The following is an 18097-nucleotide window of genomic DNA, read 5'->3' on the forward strand; positions in this document are numbered from 1 at the left end:
TTTAGGTCAGAAGTAAATGTTGCTTTCTTTATTTTCCTTCCTGTCTCTTTAGCTTAAAGGTGGTATATGTGAATTTTGCATCAATTTAAAAAAAAAGAAAAGCTGCTTCCTATGGTGCCAATAGGATTATTGCTTCACGGATCAAAAGTGTTGCCAAAGTTTCTTCAGCAAATCTGCTGTGACTGAGATCTCGTATTTGTGACTGAGATCTCAGCCTTTCATTGCATGTGGTTTAGAATTGCACATAGTACAATATTACCTTAGTGCTAAGCTGAGCAGTGCAGTAAGTGATTGATTTTAGACCTGCACTTGCTTTGTAGACAATTAATATTTCTGTTATGTTTATAACTAGTGAGGATGCGGAGATACTATGGCGTCTAGCACGGGCCTCACGTGATCTAGCCCAACTCAGTAGCACCTCTGCAGAGGAGAAAAAGCAACTGGTTTATGAAGCTCTTGAATATGCAAAGAAGGCACTGGAGAAAAATGAGTCAAATTTTGCAGTACACAAGGTGAGCCAGTCAAAGTAATTTAATTGAAATGTTGCTATCCACTATCCTGACATCTGTCAGTAGAAACAGGAGTGACTATGGTTTTGCTGTAACCTTTACAGCTATAAGGTTATCTGGCAAACTTGTATGCTGCTTTCTTCAATGCACAATTTGTTAGTTTTTTAGTTGAGACCCAGGAGAATTTGATGACCACTTTCTAAGAGGACCAGCATTTGGATTCTTGCAGATTAAATCAAACTCATATGCAGAAAATGACTGTTGGTAAGCTCTGTCTACAGGACCGCAGAGGCAGATGATTGGTCAGAGGTCTTGATGCCTGAACTATTCCCTCTTTATCAGCCTGGAAAATGCATCACAGATCCATTCTGTTGCCTCTGTGCCACGGTAGTGACTCTGCTGCAAGTTCCAAGGGTTCCTGGGTCTGCCCTCCTTTTCTTCTCCTGTTCCTCTTCTCTCCTCAGTAGCCCAGACCCAGATGTTAGGAGAGGAGTAACTAAGTACAATCAGTGTTGCTGCAGTGCAAATTAGTGATAGTGAGGCCCTGGCTCCTCCCATGACTGTGGTCAGCTGTGATGAGGGAATGTTCTTCACACCATTAAAATTATCCATTATAATTACAGTTCTCATAAGCAACCAGTAGTGCTAATTAATCAACACTTTAATAAATACTTTTTTTAAAAATTTGAGTAATATTGTTCTGATCACTTGGTGACAATAATTGTATTTTAATTAGCGCTATTAAATATTCTTTTAATGACCTGTTTTGTTTTGAATTTAGTGGTATGCAATCTGCATCAGTGATGTTGGAGATTATGAAGGAATCAAGACTAAAATTGCAAATGCGTATGTTATCAAGGAACACTTCCAGGTATTGTAAATAAGCATTTTCAGTATGATAGTATCAATATATTTCATTTTAGAACAATGGTTTTCACATGCTGGGTAACAGCCCCCAGAAGGGTGGGTCACCAGCTGTTTTCTGGGGTGGACAATTGCAATTCTGTGTCTGATCTTCCAGTCATACCAGTTTTCTCAGCAACCTGCAAACTGATCCTCAGGCACCAGAAGTGTCAGTGTGGGTTAAAAAAATAGATAAATGAGAGCAAAATTAGCCCAGCAATTGAAACTTAATCAACAACTCTTTTGCCTGCGTCCCCTTAATAACTTTCTCAGTGGCTCATATGCACATGCAATGAGAGGTGATAAAATACAGTCCTGCAGTAAATTGCATCAGAGCCTTGGCACAGAGAATGTTTTCAGTTGGTTAATTAAAGGCTAGTCTTACCTGCTTGTTGCACTTGGGCTAGGAGAGGAGGTAAGGCCATAAGAAGCATCTTTCCATGCCAGCCTGTATGCAGGGAGCAGGCTAAGATCCCTCCTTGTGTTCAGATAGTTGTAAAACCTACACGCCCAAAGTAGTGTAGTCTGCCAGCTACCTGTATCCTGCTCCCTCAAATCAGTTACTGTGTATGCTGCTGTCAGAAGCATGTGCTAGTACGCCACTTCTTTCTAAAAGTTGCAGCAAGGCCCTACTGTGCATCTTCCAGAGGCACCCAGCGATGTCTGTCACGTTCTGGGATGCAATCCAGACCAGCGAGGGGTTGTGTCACCGCCTTTCCTGTAACTCTGGGTGCTTGAGATGCCCTGCTGCTGTGGGTCATGACCTGAGTGCTAGCAGACACGTATGCAGGTCACATGAAAAATATATCTTTGTGTAGCTGTGGGCTTTGTGTTCTTCAGTTGCTTTCCAGTAAGATAAAAAAATCTCTAAATGGAAGGTGAGGACTGTTGAACCCTATATGAGCTTCTGAAACTAGTAGAGTGTATATATAGGCTTGACCTTTGCTATTGCAAAGTGAGTGTATCATCTTAGAATGGTCTTTGGCTGCTGAGTGTCACCATGGGCTCTTTCAGTGGAGATTGTAGCTACTGAAGGACAAATATTGGAGAAAATACAGCACAATAAAGACCTACTGAGGCATCACATGATTTTACTTGCTGTCAGAAGCTGTATCAAAACCTGAACGTACTGACATGATCAAACACTTGAAAAAAGGCTTTTTAGACATAAAGATAAGGAGCTCAGATTAGATAGAGAATACCAAATACTGTACCTCTCTGCAGTTGTTTGCATTTCACACCAATGAAATAGAAGGAGACAACTATGGGTGCATTTTTTGGTGTTCTTAAGCCAGATCTGGTGAAACAACCTTTTACATCTCTTTTTTTTTTTTTGTTAGAAAGCCATTGAACTGAATCCTAAAGATGCTACCTCAATTCACCTTATGGGCATTTGGTAAGACTGATAATTTCTTCAAACCAGAGTTAGCTTGTGACAAAAAAGAAAAGCCTCTAGCACTTTTATTTGTAGGTGGAATATAAAATGTTTGAGCAATGTTAAATGACTTGCAGAAATGTGTAGAGCTGCTAAATGACTTGAAATCCACTCATGAAAATCTTTTGAAAGTTGTCCTGAGTTATTTGAAAGACTCTGGCCATCCAAGTTTTAATATAACTCCGAAGGTGAAACTAACTGCTCAGTGACCTTGTTTTAGTTCTAGTTCATTGGAATACAGAAGAATAAGTTGCAGACTTCAGTTTATTTTCACAGCAGGCATCAGAAATTGAGGACACTATTAATAGAGTGTTTCTGTGTGTCTGCCTCAGAGGTGTTGGGAGTGTCAAACTCATAGTGCCTTTTGCCGTTGACTTCAAAAGAGACAGAATTTAAAATTTAAATGTATGCTATGAATTAAGGTGCTTGCAAAGATTGGTGTGAGGGCAGATAGGACGGATTGATATTCTGAAACAAAAAATGTACACTGTCTTGCTATCTAAATACGCTATTACATTTTTAAGAACTCTGAATTTTTATTTATTTTAGCATTAATGTGAGTCTGAAAATGTAGAAGGAATGAGAATCAATCTGATTGTCACTGCCCATCATTGATGAATGGGAGGTGAAGAGCTGGGAATTTAACTTTAGTACAAACACCACATGTTGTGCAGAAGCACCTTGGCTGGACACCTGGCAATTTTCTCTGTCAGTGAGTGTGTGTACACTAGATGCATCAGTCAGAGGAAAGCATATGAGAGAGAAGCTGTGAAGGAGAGAGAGAGAGAGAGAGAGCTAGCCTGAGAAACACAGTAGACAGAAAAAATCCATTCTACCAGAAAAATCTGGGCCAGCTGTGACCTGTATAGCCACATGGGGGCTCCCTTTCCCCATTCCCATTGTGTCAGTGCTTTTTCTGAAATGTTCTCACACGATATTGAAAGTTTGTGGCATGTTTTGAGTCCAGATGCAGCGCTTCCTCCTCCTTTTTCTAGATCTGTCAGAGAGCCCAAAGCCACTTAGCACTGTACAAGAAATCTTTAGAATGCCATAGTATGTCTACAGTGAAATAACCCACCAGCCACAGTGAGTCACAGCCTGGGTCAGCTGACTTAGGCTCACGCTACTGAGCTAAAAATACCAGTATAGACATTTCTGCTGGAGTGGGAGCCTGGGATCTGAGATCCACCCCTGTTACAGTGTCTCAAAGTCCAGGCTCCAGCCTGAACAGGAACATCTACAGTGCTATTTTTAGTCCCACTGCATGAGCCCCACAAACCTGAGTCAGTTGACCCAGGCTCCTGAGTCTTGGGTTTGTTTTTTTATTTTTCTGTGTAGACGTACCCACAGAAGATGATGAAAGTGAAGAGGATAAGAAGGGATATGTGGAATCAGTGCCAAGCCCACCAATTGTTCCTTGCAAAGGCTTATTTCTGGTCTCGGGAACCTAACAAGCTCCGGCTTTCCACCCTAAGTTTTTTATGATCTTTCCCTACTTGCCTTTCCTAAGTTACAGCCTAGCTCCAAAGTAGTCTGACTTCCTGGAGTAGTCTGAGAACTTATTTTTCTGGGAGCGGAGGCAGCAACTGTTGCCACCCAGCACTCTGGGGGAGCCTACAGGCCAGCTCTGAGGCAGCCTCTTGTCGTTCAGACATCTAGAAGTGGTAGGGATTGCCCAGCGTGAGCCCCCTGAGCCCGACTCAGTTGACCCAGGAAAACTGTAGGGAAAAGCTGAGAAGAGGGAATTGTGTGTCACTACTTGGGTAGTGAAGTACTGCCGAATTGTATCATTTTTGTTCTGAGAATTGGGAGTCCCTACATTCCTATCACATTGGGATTAAAAATCTCAGTAAATTATTGGATCAGTTCCTTCCTCTCGCTCCCCTTCTCTTTCATCCTGCACTGGCATCACAAATGTTTGCCAACAGCATTCTACCAAGGCTTTGCTACTGTACCCCATTTGGGTGTCTACTTTCCAACACTCAGGCTTAAATAAGTTTCTAGACCTTTACCACACCTGTTCCCTTCCCCTCCCCCAGAAATCAGGCTGCATGTTCATATGAGGAATTTCAAATATTGTTTTCTTAACAAATCAAGGCTAATCGTGTCAGATGTGTTTCTGGAATATGGTGTTACAAACATTATCAATATTACGTATGCTGCACTTTACATGTTTAAAACTCTTTACAAATGTTAACCCTTATAGCTTCCCCATGGGCAAGTAATGACTGTTTCCATTCTGCAAATGGGGAAAGTGAGGTAAGGAACAGGGACTTAATCAACTGGCGGAGCCAGGATTAGAACTCAGGAGTTTGACTCGTAGTCCTGTACTCATGGCTGTAGAACATATAGGCTCTCAAGAGTACTGTTTTGGGTTTTTTTTAATTAAGTAATCAAGAGGAGCAAGCTAATGTTTAGGTCAGGCTGACATTCAGTTTTATATGGTTATTACAAAAATTTACAAATGCATACAGTATATGGTTAAATTACTGTAGTAAAAGCCATAAGGCTGGATCTGGATGGAGTGATAGCTTTAACTACTTGATTTTTCTCAGTAAAATCAAGCTATAGGCTATGTTGTAAACTTTGTGCTAAAAGTTGGATTTTTATCTTTATTATGCAGTAGCGATTAGCAGCAATGGAGGCGCTAAACTTCTTTAGCAGAGTGGTTATGTCTTCTACAACAATTGTTTCAATTTGTTTTTAATTTAAGTATCTTATTGTAATTACTCATTCAAAGACCAAATAATATCATTGCAGTTATTCACAATTGTGGGTTCTTGGCAGGATGACAAACTTTGACATTTGGGGGTTCTTCAACTCCCTAAAAGTATGAACCTCAAAATAAAGGAGACATGTAAAATATATAAAACCTTTTTGCTTTTGCTCCAGGTGTTACTCATTTGCTGAAATGCCATGGTACCAAAGCAAAATAGCTGCAATGCTATTTGCAACACCACCAACCTCCACCTATGAAGAGGTACTATATGCAAATATTTGTTCCCCATAGACTTTTCTTAGCAAAAACAAGAAGCCACTAACACAGGGGTGGGCAAATTTTTTGGCCTGAGGGCCACATCGGCGTGGGGAAATTGCTTGCAGGGCCATGAATGTAGGGTTGGGGTGTGGGAAGGGCTGCGGTGTGCAGGAAGGGGCTCAGGGCAAGGGGTTGGGGCATGGAGTGCGGGGGGGGGCTCAAGGAAGGGGATTGGGGTGTAGGAGGGGGTGCACAGTGTGGAAGGGGTCTCAGGGCAGTGGTGCAGGGAATGGTGAGGAGTGCAGGAGGTTGGGGTGCAGGGTTTGGCGGGGGCTCGGGGTTGGGGTGCACGGTGTGGCAGGGCGTTCGGGGCAGAGGGTTGGGGTGCAGGAAGGGTGCGGCAGGGGGCTCAGGGCAGGGAGTTGGGGTGCAGGAGGGGTTCAGGGTGCGGGCTCCAGCCCGGCACCGCTTATCTGGAGCGGCTCCGGTATGGCAGCAGCGTGCACCAAGGCCAGGGCAGGCTCCCTGCCTGCCTGCTCCGGCCCCCCCGCTGCTCTGGGAAGCGGCCGGCACCATGTCCCTGCAGGCTCTGGGGAGGGGGCGCAGAGGGCTCTGCGCTCCTATGGGTACCTCCCCCAAAACTCCCATTGGCCAAGGTTCCCCGTTCCCGGCCAATGGGAGCTTCAGGGGAGGTACTCACAGGCAAGAGCAGCGCGTGGAGTCCTCTGCCCCCATTTCCCCAGGGGCCACAGGGACGTGGTGCCGGCCGCTTTCCGGAGCAGCACGGGGGTGGCAAATTCACAGGCCGGATTCAGAGCCCTAAGGGGCCAGATCTGACCTGCAGGCCATAGTTTGCCCACCCCTGCACTAACATGTACTAGTAATAATTGTACTAATAAAGCTCACCTTCCAGAAGTGCTCAGAATGCTGAACAATACAGATGCAGTCATATACAAAATTGTACTGATGGATTAAATATAGATTTGGAGCTGATGAAGTTGACTTGTTAGAAATATGCAAGATTCCATGTGAAAACAACAAACGTTAATTTGTTTCTTCTCAAGTCAGGCCTTGTCTAGAACAGTCACAAAGTGACTAATGACATTATTTTCTAACAAATATCCTTTTGGACTGTGGGGCTCTGAAAGCTTGATGTTAGGTCCATAAGAAATACATGCAGAGACTACGGTGAGAGCCTCCAATTTATTTTCCATTGGTGACATACAGTAAAAAGGAGTTATCTTAGTGCATTAACCTATTGAACCACCTTCTCTCAAATGTATATGATTTAATGAGAGATACACACAAGGGGCAGCTGAGAATTAACCCCCAAACCTCCACATAGCACATAAAGTGGTGCATACTCAGAGACACATTATCATTAGGACAGACCACAGATAATTGTCTGTCTAGGTTCCAGTGCAGCTCTCTTCACCATGATATCTGAATACCTACATATTATTTGACTTGATACTTAGTATTTTTATTTTCATTTTCATTTCCTTCTATGAAAATAAAATGCTTCCCTCTGATTTTGTCATTTTTCATAAGCAAATATTTCCTCTTCATCCTCATGACTGTTTAACTACTTGAGTTTTCCTCCAGATTGAACTTGAGGTATCTTTGTCCTCCACGGTCATGTGATTTTTGTTTTTTATATCATGTTTTATTATACACGTGTAAAGGTGCCCATCTTAATAAGATCTCAGAACCAGTATTATTTCCCTCCTACCGTTTTTTTTTTTGTTTGTTTTTTGTTTTTTTTAATGTATGAAGAAACTGAGGTCCGGAGAGTTTGTGACTTGCCCGACGCCACACGGGAAGTCTGTGTCATAACCAGGACTACATCACAGTTCTCCTAACTCCAGGAGCTTTTAAGTACTAGAGCACGTTGCCTGCTGTATAAGGGCTTGCCCACACAGAGAGTGTGCGACAAGCTGGAATATAAATATACCTTACACTTGCCTGAGATGCACTGCGCGTCTGTGTGGAGCGTGCGGCCCTGCACTAGAAGTTGCCTACTTCAATTTCAAAGTGGGGTAGATCAAAGGGAATTTTTCATACACAGCAATAGTGTCCACACAGACAGTATGTGGCAGGTTAGTACAAGGTAGATTTGCTCCCCGGTTTGCTGTGGACTAAGTATTCATATAGACAAGCCCTCTTGTACTTAGGATAGTGGTGGCAGAATTGTTTTCAGCCTAATCCAACCAGAAAGTATCTGTGGCTAGCTTTTTTTTTTTCTATTCAACGATATAACTTTGGTCAGAGTTAGCTTAGGGATCCCAAAAAAACTATTAAATCACACAAAATGTATTACATTTTTAGTTGAATAATTCGGTTTTGAAAATCCTATCAGGCCTTGCTCTTAGTGAACAAATCTAAATTCCTGCAGCTGTGTTCAGGTTTTCTGTTGGAACAGGCAGAATTTAGGCCATAACCTCTACTAAATAATGTCCCCTCCCCCCCGCCCAAAAAAAAGCACTAGGAAAGCAGCTGCAAGAGATTTGCTGCCTTGCAGAAAGCTAATTTTTGTTGCTTGAGTTCTAATTGAAAAAGCAAATAGGCTTTTGCAACTGAAAATGAAGCTTATAAAGTGGCCACTAAATCTCAGTCCTCAGAAGAATAAATCCAAAATGTTAACCAGGATTTCATAGTATTGCTGAATTCTGCAAAACCAGGCACTGGGTTTTGTAGTGCTTTAAAAATGAATAGAGTGTTAAGTATGTTTCAGCGTCAACCCCACCCTCACTGATGTCATCATGTTGCTGAAAATAGATTTCTGCAACAACAGCACAAAGAGCATTTTGTGGATGCTTAGCAGCTTTTTCAAAAATAGTTTTTAGAAGTACTTTCCCTGTAGGTCATTAACAATGAGCAAACATACTTAGTATGTGATGGCTGTTTATTAAATGAGATAGTGGTTCAGTCTAACACAGTAATAACTAGTGCCAACAAAAGTTGTGATGAGGTGCTAAGCCAAGGAATAAATGGTTGTGGAGACAGAATTACTCTCAAACCATTAGGGTTGGAGCACGGGAGTGTGATAGGGTGGAGAAGCTTGTATGGTCACTGTCAGTGTTGATCCTGTTGTATGTGTACGGAGGACTTTGGTCTTCAATGCTGTCAACTTGGTACTTTTAAAAGCATTATTCTGAGTGGTGACTTTAAAAACAAATATACATCTAGAACAGGGGAGGGCCAACTACATCCCGCAGGCCGGATCCGGCCCGTCAGGGTTTTCAATCCGGCCCACGGGATTGCCAGCCCCGTGGCGCAGAGGGGCTAAGGCAGGCTCCCTGCTTCCCCTGGCCCTGTGCCGCTCCTGGAAGCGGCCAGCACCATGTACTTGCGGCCCCTGGGGGAGAGGGTGGCAGTCACTGCACCCCACAGCTCCCATTGGCCGGGAACAGTGGCCAATGGGAGCTTCGGGGGTGGTATCTCCTGGTGAGGGCCGCGTGCAGCGGAGCTGCCTGCCCTGCCCCACCCCACCCCGCCCCACCCGCAGGAGCCACTGCCGGACATGCTGGCCACTTCTGGGAACGGTTCGGGGACAGGGCAGGCAGGGAATCTGCCTTAGCCCCGCTGCATGCTGCTGCCACCCCAGAGCCGCTTGAGGTAAGCGGCGCTGGGCCAGAGCCCACACCCAGAACCCCTCCTGCACCCCAACCCCTGCCCTGAGCCCCCTACTGCACCCCTCCTACACCCCAGCCCCTTGCCCTGAGCCTCTTCCTGCATCCTGCACCCCAACCCTTGCCCCAGCCCTACATTCATGGCCCTGCATATAATTTCCTCACCCAGATGTGGCCCTCCTGCCAAAAAGTTTGCCCACCCCGATCTAGAATATATTTCTTCAGCTGTTCTGAGATCAGTCATAAGAACGGCCATACTAGGTCAGACCAAAGGTCCATCCAGCCCAGTATCCTGTCTACCGACAGTGGCCAATGCCAGGTGCCACAGAGGGAGTGAACCTAACAGGTAATGATTAAGTGATCTCCACACTCTGACAACAAAGGCTGGGGACACCATTCCTTACCCATTCTGGCTAATAGCCATTAATGGACTTAATCTCCATGAATTTATACAGTTCTCTTTTAAACCCAGTTCTCTTCACAACCTCCTTAGACAAGGAGTTCCACAGGTTGACTGTGCGCTGTGTGAAGAAGAACTTCCTTTTGTTTGTTTTAAACCTGCTGTTTGTTTTAAACCTGCTGCCCATTAATTTCATTTGGTGGCCCCTAGTTCTTATATTATGGGAACAAGTAAATAACTTTTCCTTATTCACTTTCTTCACACTACTCATGATTTTATGTACCTCTATCATATTCCCTCTTAGTCTCCTCTTTTCCAAGCTGAAAAGTCCTAGCCTCTTTAATCTTTCCTAATATGGGACCTGTTCCAAACCCCTAATCATTTTAGTTACCCTTTTCTGAACCTTTTCTAATGCCAGTATATTTTTTTTTGAGATAAGGGGACCACATCCGTATGCAGTATTCAAGATGTGGGCGTACCATGGATTTATATAAGGGCAATAAGATACTCTCCATCTTATTCTCGATCCCTTTTTTGATGATTCCTAACATCCCGTTTGCTTTTTTGATTGCTGCTGCACACTGCGTGGATGTCTTCAGAGAACTATCCATAATGACTCCAAGATCTTTCTCCTGATTAGTTGTAGCTAAATTAGCCCCATCATATTGTATGTATAGTTGGGGTTATTTTTTCCAATGTGCATTACTTTACATTTATCCACATTAAATTTCATTTGCCATTTTGTTGCCCAATCACTTAGTTTTGTGAATCTTTTTGAAGTTCTTCACAGTCTGCTTTGGTCTTAACTATCTTGAGCAGTTTAGTATCATCTGCAAACTTTGCCACTTAACTGTTTACCCCTTTCTCCAGATCATTTGTGAATAAGTTGAATAGGATTGGTCCTAGGACTGATCATTGGGGAACACCATTAGTTATCCCTCTCCATTCTGAAAATTTACGGTCTATTCCTACCCTTCGTTCCCTGTCTTTTAACCAGTTCTCAATCCATGAAAGGATCTTCCCTCTTATCCCATGACAACTTAATTTACTTAAGAGCCTTTGGTGAGGGACCTTGTCAAAGGCTTTCTGGAAATCTAAGTATACTATGTCCACTGGATCCCCCTTGTCCATATGTTTGTTGACCCCTTCAAAGAACTCTTAACAGATTAGTAAGACATGATTTCCCTTTACAGAAACTATGTTTGACTTTTGCGCAACTATTTATGTTTTTCTGCGTGTCTGACAATTTTATTCTTTACTATGCTTTCAACTAATTTGCCCGGTACTGACGTTAGACTTACTGGTCTGTAATTGTCAGGATCCCCTCTAGAGCCCTTTTTAAATATTGGCATTTAAAAAGTCCAACTTTGTGGTAGTTAAATATATATTATAAGGCTGTTTGTCTCTGTGTTCTGTTGACAATAGATAACCAACGGTATCTCAATTTAAAAAAAAAACCAGCCTTCTTGTACAGGTGGGTGTTCTCAGGAATAAATTGATTCTGTGGATTTAAAGTCATTCAACATTGCAATACTAACTTAGACCCTTATCTTTTCCAGGCCCTAAGTTACTTTCACAAGGCTGAAGAAGGTAATTTTTGTATAGTTTGTTTGTAGTAGAATGAGTCTCTTGCCCTTGGTGATCCAAAACAAGCAAGCAAATTCCCAGGGGTTAAAGATGTAGTAGCATATGTACTGTTGAAACATAGGTTCGAGGTCCCTGGCCACACCATTCAGCTCATTAGACCTAAGTTATATGGCATGCTCTTCCCTCTCCCCCCCCCCCCCCCCTTATGCAGCAGAGCTGTGGTGAATTATGATGTGATGATTTTAACCAATTGCAAAGTTATTCAGTAGCCTTCAATTTGATTGAACTATTTCTAAAAATGAACTATATAGTGAAATGTATGCATACCATTTGTAGCAATGTAATATTTCCAGTTATATATGGCATTTCCAGTGGGCAGCATTTGAAAAAGCAAAGAACCAGTTCAGACAATTTTTCTTTCTTACTCATGAGTACAGCTGGTTGGGGGGAAAAAATCAGTAAAAAGTTTTTTCTTTTTTGACCAGCTCTACTTGTGCATGAAGTGAATTAGGAATTGCATTGCTCAATTACCAGAATCTGAATGAAAACTTTTCCTTTCCTTGCTTAAGGGTCAGCTTAAATACAACTGGGAACAAAGAGAGTCTCCTAACAAAAGGAAATCTTTTTGAATTCCCCCCACACCTGACGTGGAGAAACAGTGGCTGGGCCCCGAGAGGGAATGATTTACCCAGTACAACCTGACTAGCAGCTGCTGAATTGTAGCTTGCCCAGCTGCAGCTAATTTAATCTGAGGCTTCTTTGAAAACGTCTTTCCACCACAGCTAGCATGACAGGACACTGACACCCCCATTTAACTAAAATACCCCCCCCCTCAAAATTAAAAATATCCCTGAGAAAAATCAGCCAACCAACTTAAACAAAACAAAAATATCCCACAGAGGCTTTTTACCCCCAAAAGAGAGGCAAGCCAGAACCACTAGGGACTCCACTATTGCTGTCTTACGTAGAACACATTAATACTACAGTGATGGGCAGCAGCAGAAACCCCTAAAATAGATTATAGATAAAGCACTGAATTAGAAGCCTGTGAGAGAGTTAGTACAGGCAGGAGAATGTGATGGTGGATGCACAATTTTAGCAAGAAAATGCCAAGAGCTGACTATAAAGAGAATTTGGTTGTTTTTAAGTAATTGAGGGAAACTCTGTCCTGTGTTAAGGTTGGTGCCTGTTAGAATGCTTAAAAGATAAGCTTTATCTTCTGTTTCTCTACTGTTTGACCTGCCATTTTAGCCAGTTAGCCTGTAACTTGTCTCCCCTCTCCAGGGGTCTGTCTGCACTGCAATGTAAGCTCAGGGTTAGTAGAACTCGGTGTCAGACCTTGGCTTTGTTAACCTAGGGCTTGAGTGTCTATACTGATTTATAACCCCAGGCTAGGAATTGTTGATCCCTGGATCCTAACTTGTGTGGGCCGGAGTCCAGCTGCCCATATTCCATCCTTCCTAGCACCATCCCAAAATGTGGCCACTCTGGCCCTTTGTTCATGGTCCAGTGTGGGAAAACTTGACTGTCCAGAGGACAAAGAAAGTGAGCTCATGGGATTGCGGGATACTGTTGGCAGACTCCCAAACCATGAGTCCAGTGGGGCTGCATCCACATAGCAAAGCAATAGGGTTGGCTTGAACCCTGAGTCCTGGCTTGACTCAGGTTTGGACCTTCACCCCCCATAGGTTCTTAGACCCTCGATCCAAGCATTGGGTTAGCACGATCTGTGTGTAGACAGAAGGTGGGTTAGGTTTAAGCCTGAGTTTGAACCCTGGATTTATATTGCAGTATAGAGGTACCCTAGCTGGCTATTCGGTTTAACTTTGTGTGCAGATGCTAAGACCTGCAGGAGGGAAGGTACTTCAGGAGGGAAGTTGCTGAGTTGTGTGTCTCACCCTCACCTTACCACAGCTGAAGTCCAACTCCAGCTCCGAGAGAAGATCTGAGTAGTCTTGTGATCATTCTTGTTGTTATGCTGTCCTCGTTCTGGATAAATCTCCCTGTTACTGCCTCCTGGCTCTTGTCCATTTAAAAGACCAAGCACAGGAAACTGACTGAATTCCCCTTAGTGCAGAAACAGAACAGAGAGACAGGACGAAGACAAAAAAGAGGATGTAGAGAAGCTGAAATGCAGAATGTGAGCATGTTTTTTTGGATTTGCATGACATAAACAAGGATTTATGTAGTAGTTCGACAAAGTTAAATTACATGCCCATGTAATTTACTGTGTGTGGGTCCCTATCATATGTTTATAATCAGTAGGAAGAAGGATATCATTCAGTACTGCATGTTTGATACATGGCATCTTAGGTTTATCCCTTTGAGTTGCTTTTTATTAATTCAAGCTCACGGAAAGGCTCATTGTCTGAAAAAGGTATAGGTATGTCAGCAAACATCATTGACCTCAAATAAGCAAAACTTGTACTTGCAGCTATGGAGTTCAGTTTTGAAATTTGGGCCTTGTCAAAGAAAAATAAGAATGAGGAGAATTTTTAAACTTTTAAAAAGGAAGCCTGGCAAATATGAAGTGACTTTTTGACGGAAGTAAGAATAAGGCAGGCAGCAGGTCTGGTGGTTAGAACAGGGAACTGAAGAAGAATATCCTGGTTCTGTTCCAAAGCCTACTGCTGACTTGCTGTTTGATCTTAGGCAAGCTAACCCTTTCTACCTATTTCCCCATTTTATAAGGTGATGTTTGCCCGTTAGAGGAAAGGTGCCTACAGTGGATGCCTCTTAATAGCAATCCCGATATTAACAATATCTGGTTAATAGCAACATTTGGCTGAGAACCAATCCTGTCCCACTGATGTTAATTTTGATAGGATTTGGATATTGGTCACAGGGATGCCTCTTATTAACAACTTGTTGGCATGCCTTCCCTGGAGCCCCACAAACATGCCTGCAACTGGGAGGGGAGGAGGGCTGCGGCCCTCTTGCTGGGGCTTTCCATGAGGAGCGGGAGCACCAGGGGCCCACAGGGCTGCACTCTGCCTCTCTGTGCTCTGCAGCCTGCACCCTGGCATGGCAGTGGGACCATGGGCTCAGCTTCCCCTCCCAGCCACAGGCAAGTGTGCAGGGCTGCAGGGAGAGGTACCATGCATGTCTTGGTGCTTCCTACCCTGGCTACATCCCAGCCGGCAGGTTTGTGGGGCTCCAGCCAGAGAAGCAAGTCCCAGTACTCCTTGCTCTGGCTGCAGCCCTGCAAACCTGCCTTCCATTTATTGGCAACCTCTGGATAATAGAGACTTTTTGCTGAGAACCAAGAAGTTATGAATAAGCAGAATCTACTGTAATTTGTTGAATGTCATTATTATTCCCTCCCTGTATGATGCTTGGAGAATACACTTTCTGCCCAGAAAGCTTATGTTGTAAAGTCTATGGCCCAACTAGACACTGCACAGACATTAATTTGCATATCAATGACAATTAACTGAAATGGCTGCAGAATTTGGGTCTGTTGGGCACCAGAGTATGCAGGGCCCAGCACAGGAAATGAAAACTTTACATTTGTCCCAGTGTCAACGGTTCGCTCCTCTTTGAGCCAAAAATATAACTGCATTAAGTAGTTTGAAAGTGTAAATGTTTCAGCAAGTCACAATATATAGTGATCTGGATTGTATGCCATGCTCACTACAGTTCTCATTTAAAGCGAGAGAGAATGTCTCAAACCAGTGCACAATTGCTTTTTGTCGAAAATCAATATAATGAAGCAAAAATATCTTTCACTCTTCTGTCACTGTATACAGCTGATCCAAACTTTTACAGCAAAAACTTGCTGCTTTTGGGGAAGACATACTTGAAGTTAAAAAACAAAAAGATGGCCCTCTTGTGGCTAACAAAAACCAGGGATTATCCGGCACATACAGAGGAGGATAAACAGGTAGGAGAAATAATATAAGAACTGTCAATGTGTCTGAACATCTGTAAAAATAATTTGACTGAATTGTACTTCTGGAACTACTTTTGGATCCCATTCAGGCACCAACGAATCGTAATGCGTTAATAACCACATTTCTCTGAATCTTTGCCTCTCCGACCCAGTAATCTATTAAAATGAAAAAAATGAGATTTTATGGTATTAAAACTTGTCCAACCTTACTGTCCTATGCTTATGCTCAAATAAATTGGTTAGTCTCTAAGGTGCCACAAGTCCTCCTTTTCTTTTTGCGAATACAGACTAACACAGCTGCTACTCTGAAACCTGTTCTATTATAAATACCCAAGTTTTTGTTGGAGCTGAAGAGACACTAGGATTCAAGAGTTTGTCAGAGAATGTACTACCAGTAGGTATACATAAAAGTGTTGTATGTTCAGCTGCTAAAGATAATTCTGATAACAGGATTATCTCCTCAGGGCTCCAGGCCGTGTCTTATCTAGCAAACTCGTCTTTAAAAATAGGCATATCCTTCCCGCACTCCCCTCCTCCCACCCAAAAACCCACGACAGCTACCGAGAACTGTAAAGCTACATTCACTTAACTGTGCAAACAGGATTCATCACAGAACAACCAAGTAGTGGGGCATTTTGAACAGGGAGCCTCTTGCAGAAATCTAATTTACAAGCAAAGAACAAATTTCCTTTTCCACTGGAGGCTCTCTGTCTCTGATATATAATGAGTCTTGTTTAGCACTTAGCCTGGTATCTGCAGGGAGAGCCTACTGTGACTAGATAAGCTTATTTGTCTCTAACCTGAGTCACGGCACTCAGGACCTGTTGTCCCTATGTCATCTGAGGAAGCACTGACATTTCAGTAAAAAAAACAGGAGTACTTGTGGCACCTTAGAGACTAACAAAATTATTTGAGCATAAGCTGTCGTGGGCTACAGCCCACTTCATCAGATGCATAGAATGGAACATAGAGTAAGAAGATATATATACATACAGAGAACATGAAAAGGTGGAAGTTGCCATACCAACTCTAAGAGGCTAATTAATTAAGATGAGCTGTTATCAGCAGGAGAAAAAGAACTTTTGTAGATAATCAAGATGGCCCATTTCAGACAGTTGACAAAAAGGTGTGAAGATACTTAACATGGGGAAATAGATTCAATTTGTGTAATGACCAAGCCACTCCCAGTCCCTATTCAAGCCCAAGTTAAGAATAAATGGACACACATCTGATATCAGGAATCATAACATTCAAAAACCAGTGGGAGAACACTTCAACCTCTCTGGTCGCTCAGTAGCAGACTTAAAGGTGGCAGTTTTGCAACAGAAAAGCTTCAAAAACAGACTCCAACAAGAAACTGCTGAACTGGAATTAATTTGCAAACTAGATGCCATTAACTTAGGCGTGAATAGAGACTGGGAGAAATGTCAGATTCAGAAGTTAAAAGTTGTGAACACAGTTTATTCCACAGTGCGCAACAAATTGCCACATGACCATGTATATGCTGCAAACAACTATTAGTGTAAGTCTAGCTTCTTATAGCCAGGGTTACTAAAATATTGAATGATGGAGTGGCAGGCCCTGAGTCCTAGAAACACAGCTGACTTCACAAACTTGCCCATTAGCTGTTTGTTGGCTCTGAAATGTCTGTCTTAGTTACTGTCAGTGATGGGATAACAGATCCACCTGGTGCTGTTTTATTATGGCAGTTCCTATAAGTAAGTGCTAATTGTTTCTGCTATTGTGCATTCGACTTAAATACAAGGAAGAGAGTTAGTGTATAGTAAATGAATGTTTAGAGAGGAAGTACTGCAGGTAAGGGACTAGGCCGGGAATCAGCAGAGGTCGAAGTTCCATTCATGGTTGTGCTATGAGGGTCCAATATGATACCGAGTAAATCACTCAACTTCTATACCCTGGTTTCTACATCTTTAAGATAACACTTGTCTTACAGGGGAATTGTGAGGCACTTGGATACTATGGGCATAAGTGCTATAGGAAAGCCTGTAAATAATAGTATTGTTTTGTTCACCATCACATTTTTTTAAAATTTAGGTACAAAAAGAAGCTGTGGAACTGCTCAATTCTATATGACAAGAACTAAACTATTAAGAAGAAACTACATTAAATGTGCCTAAAGCACAGGACAAAATACCCAGCGCTTGTTCTACTGTGGCTGTTATTAAAATTAAATGTCACCTTACCACTGTATATCTTTAGTAAAAAGCTGTTGTCAACTACTAGATACCATGTGAACTGTAGAAGAATGTAATTTCTATAAAAAGATATACTGAACAGCAAGAGTTCTCAAACTGCTCTGCAGAATGATGCATTGGTTTCAGAATATAGTGGGGAAATCTCATTTAATATTTGGCTAGGTGTTGCATGGACAGACATAGATGTTATCTTTGCTGATGCATGTGGGCACACAGGCCTAAGAAAACCTACAGTATATGAAGTATGAAAGAGAAACAATCAGATATAAAATGTGTATAAAATTGAGTAAATACTAATTTTCCCACAGCTCTGTCGTCATATGGTAGCTTACTGTCCGTGGCCCTCTCAAAGTGAGGGGAGGGAAGAAACTAATAGCCTTACATGCATCAGTTCAGGAAGGACATTTCTAGGCATGGTGTGGAAGAAAACATTAAGCATGAGCCTCTCATGACCTTGTTGCTTGAGAGGAGGAAGGAGCTGGAAGAAGCACAATGATGAAGAGGCAAAAATGGATAATGAAGAGAACAGAATTGTGAAGGGCTTTG

At 42.6% G+C, this 18097-nt stretch overlaps 1 protein-coding gene across 1 annotated transcript in view; it reads left to right on the plus strand.

Moving 5' to 3' along the window:
- RMDN1 (regulator of microtubule dynamics 1) overlaps window positions 1-17538 on the plus strand; it is a 29845-nt gene extending 12307 nt beyond the window's left edge. Inside the window, 7 exon segments of the mRNA XM_073330651.1 lie at window positions 353-512; window positions 1291-1380; window positions 2753-2808; window positions 5740-5827; window positions 11416-11446; window positions 15193-15326; window positions 17391-17538. Coding sequence (XP_073186752.1) covers window positions 353-512; window positions 1291-1380; window positions 2753-2808; window positions 5740-5827; window positions 11416-11446; window positions 15193-15326; window positions 17391-17429 — 598 coding nt within the window. The 3' untranslated portion in view covers window positions 17430-17538.
- The last annotated feature ends 559 nt before the right edge of the window (window positions 17539-18097 follow it).

This window comes from Lepidochelys kempii, chromosome 2 (genome assembly GCF_965140265.1).
Source record: "Lepidochelys kempii isolate rLepKem1 chromosome 2, rLepKem1.hap2, whole genome shotgun sequence".
In the NCBI taxonomy this organism is placed as follows: domain Eukaryota; kingdom Metazoa; phylum Chordata; order Testudines; family Cheloniidae; genus Lepidochelys; species Lepidochelys kempii.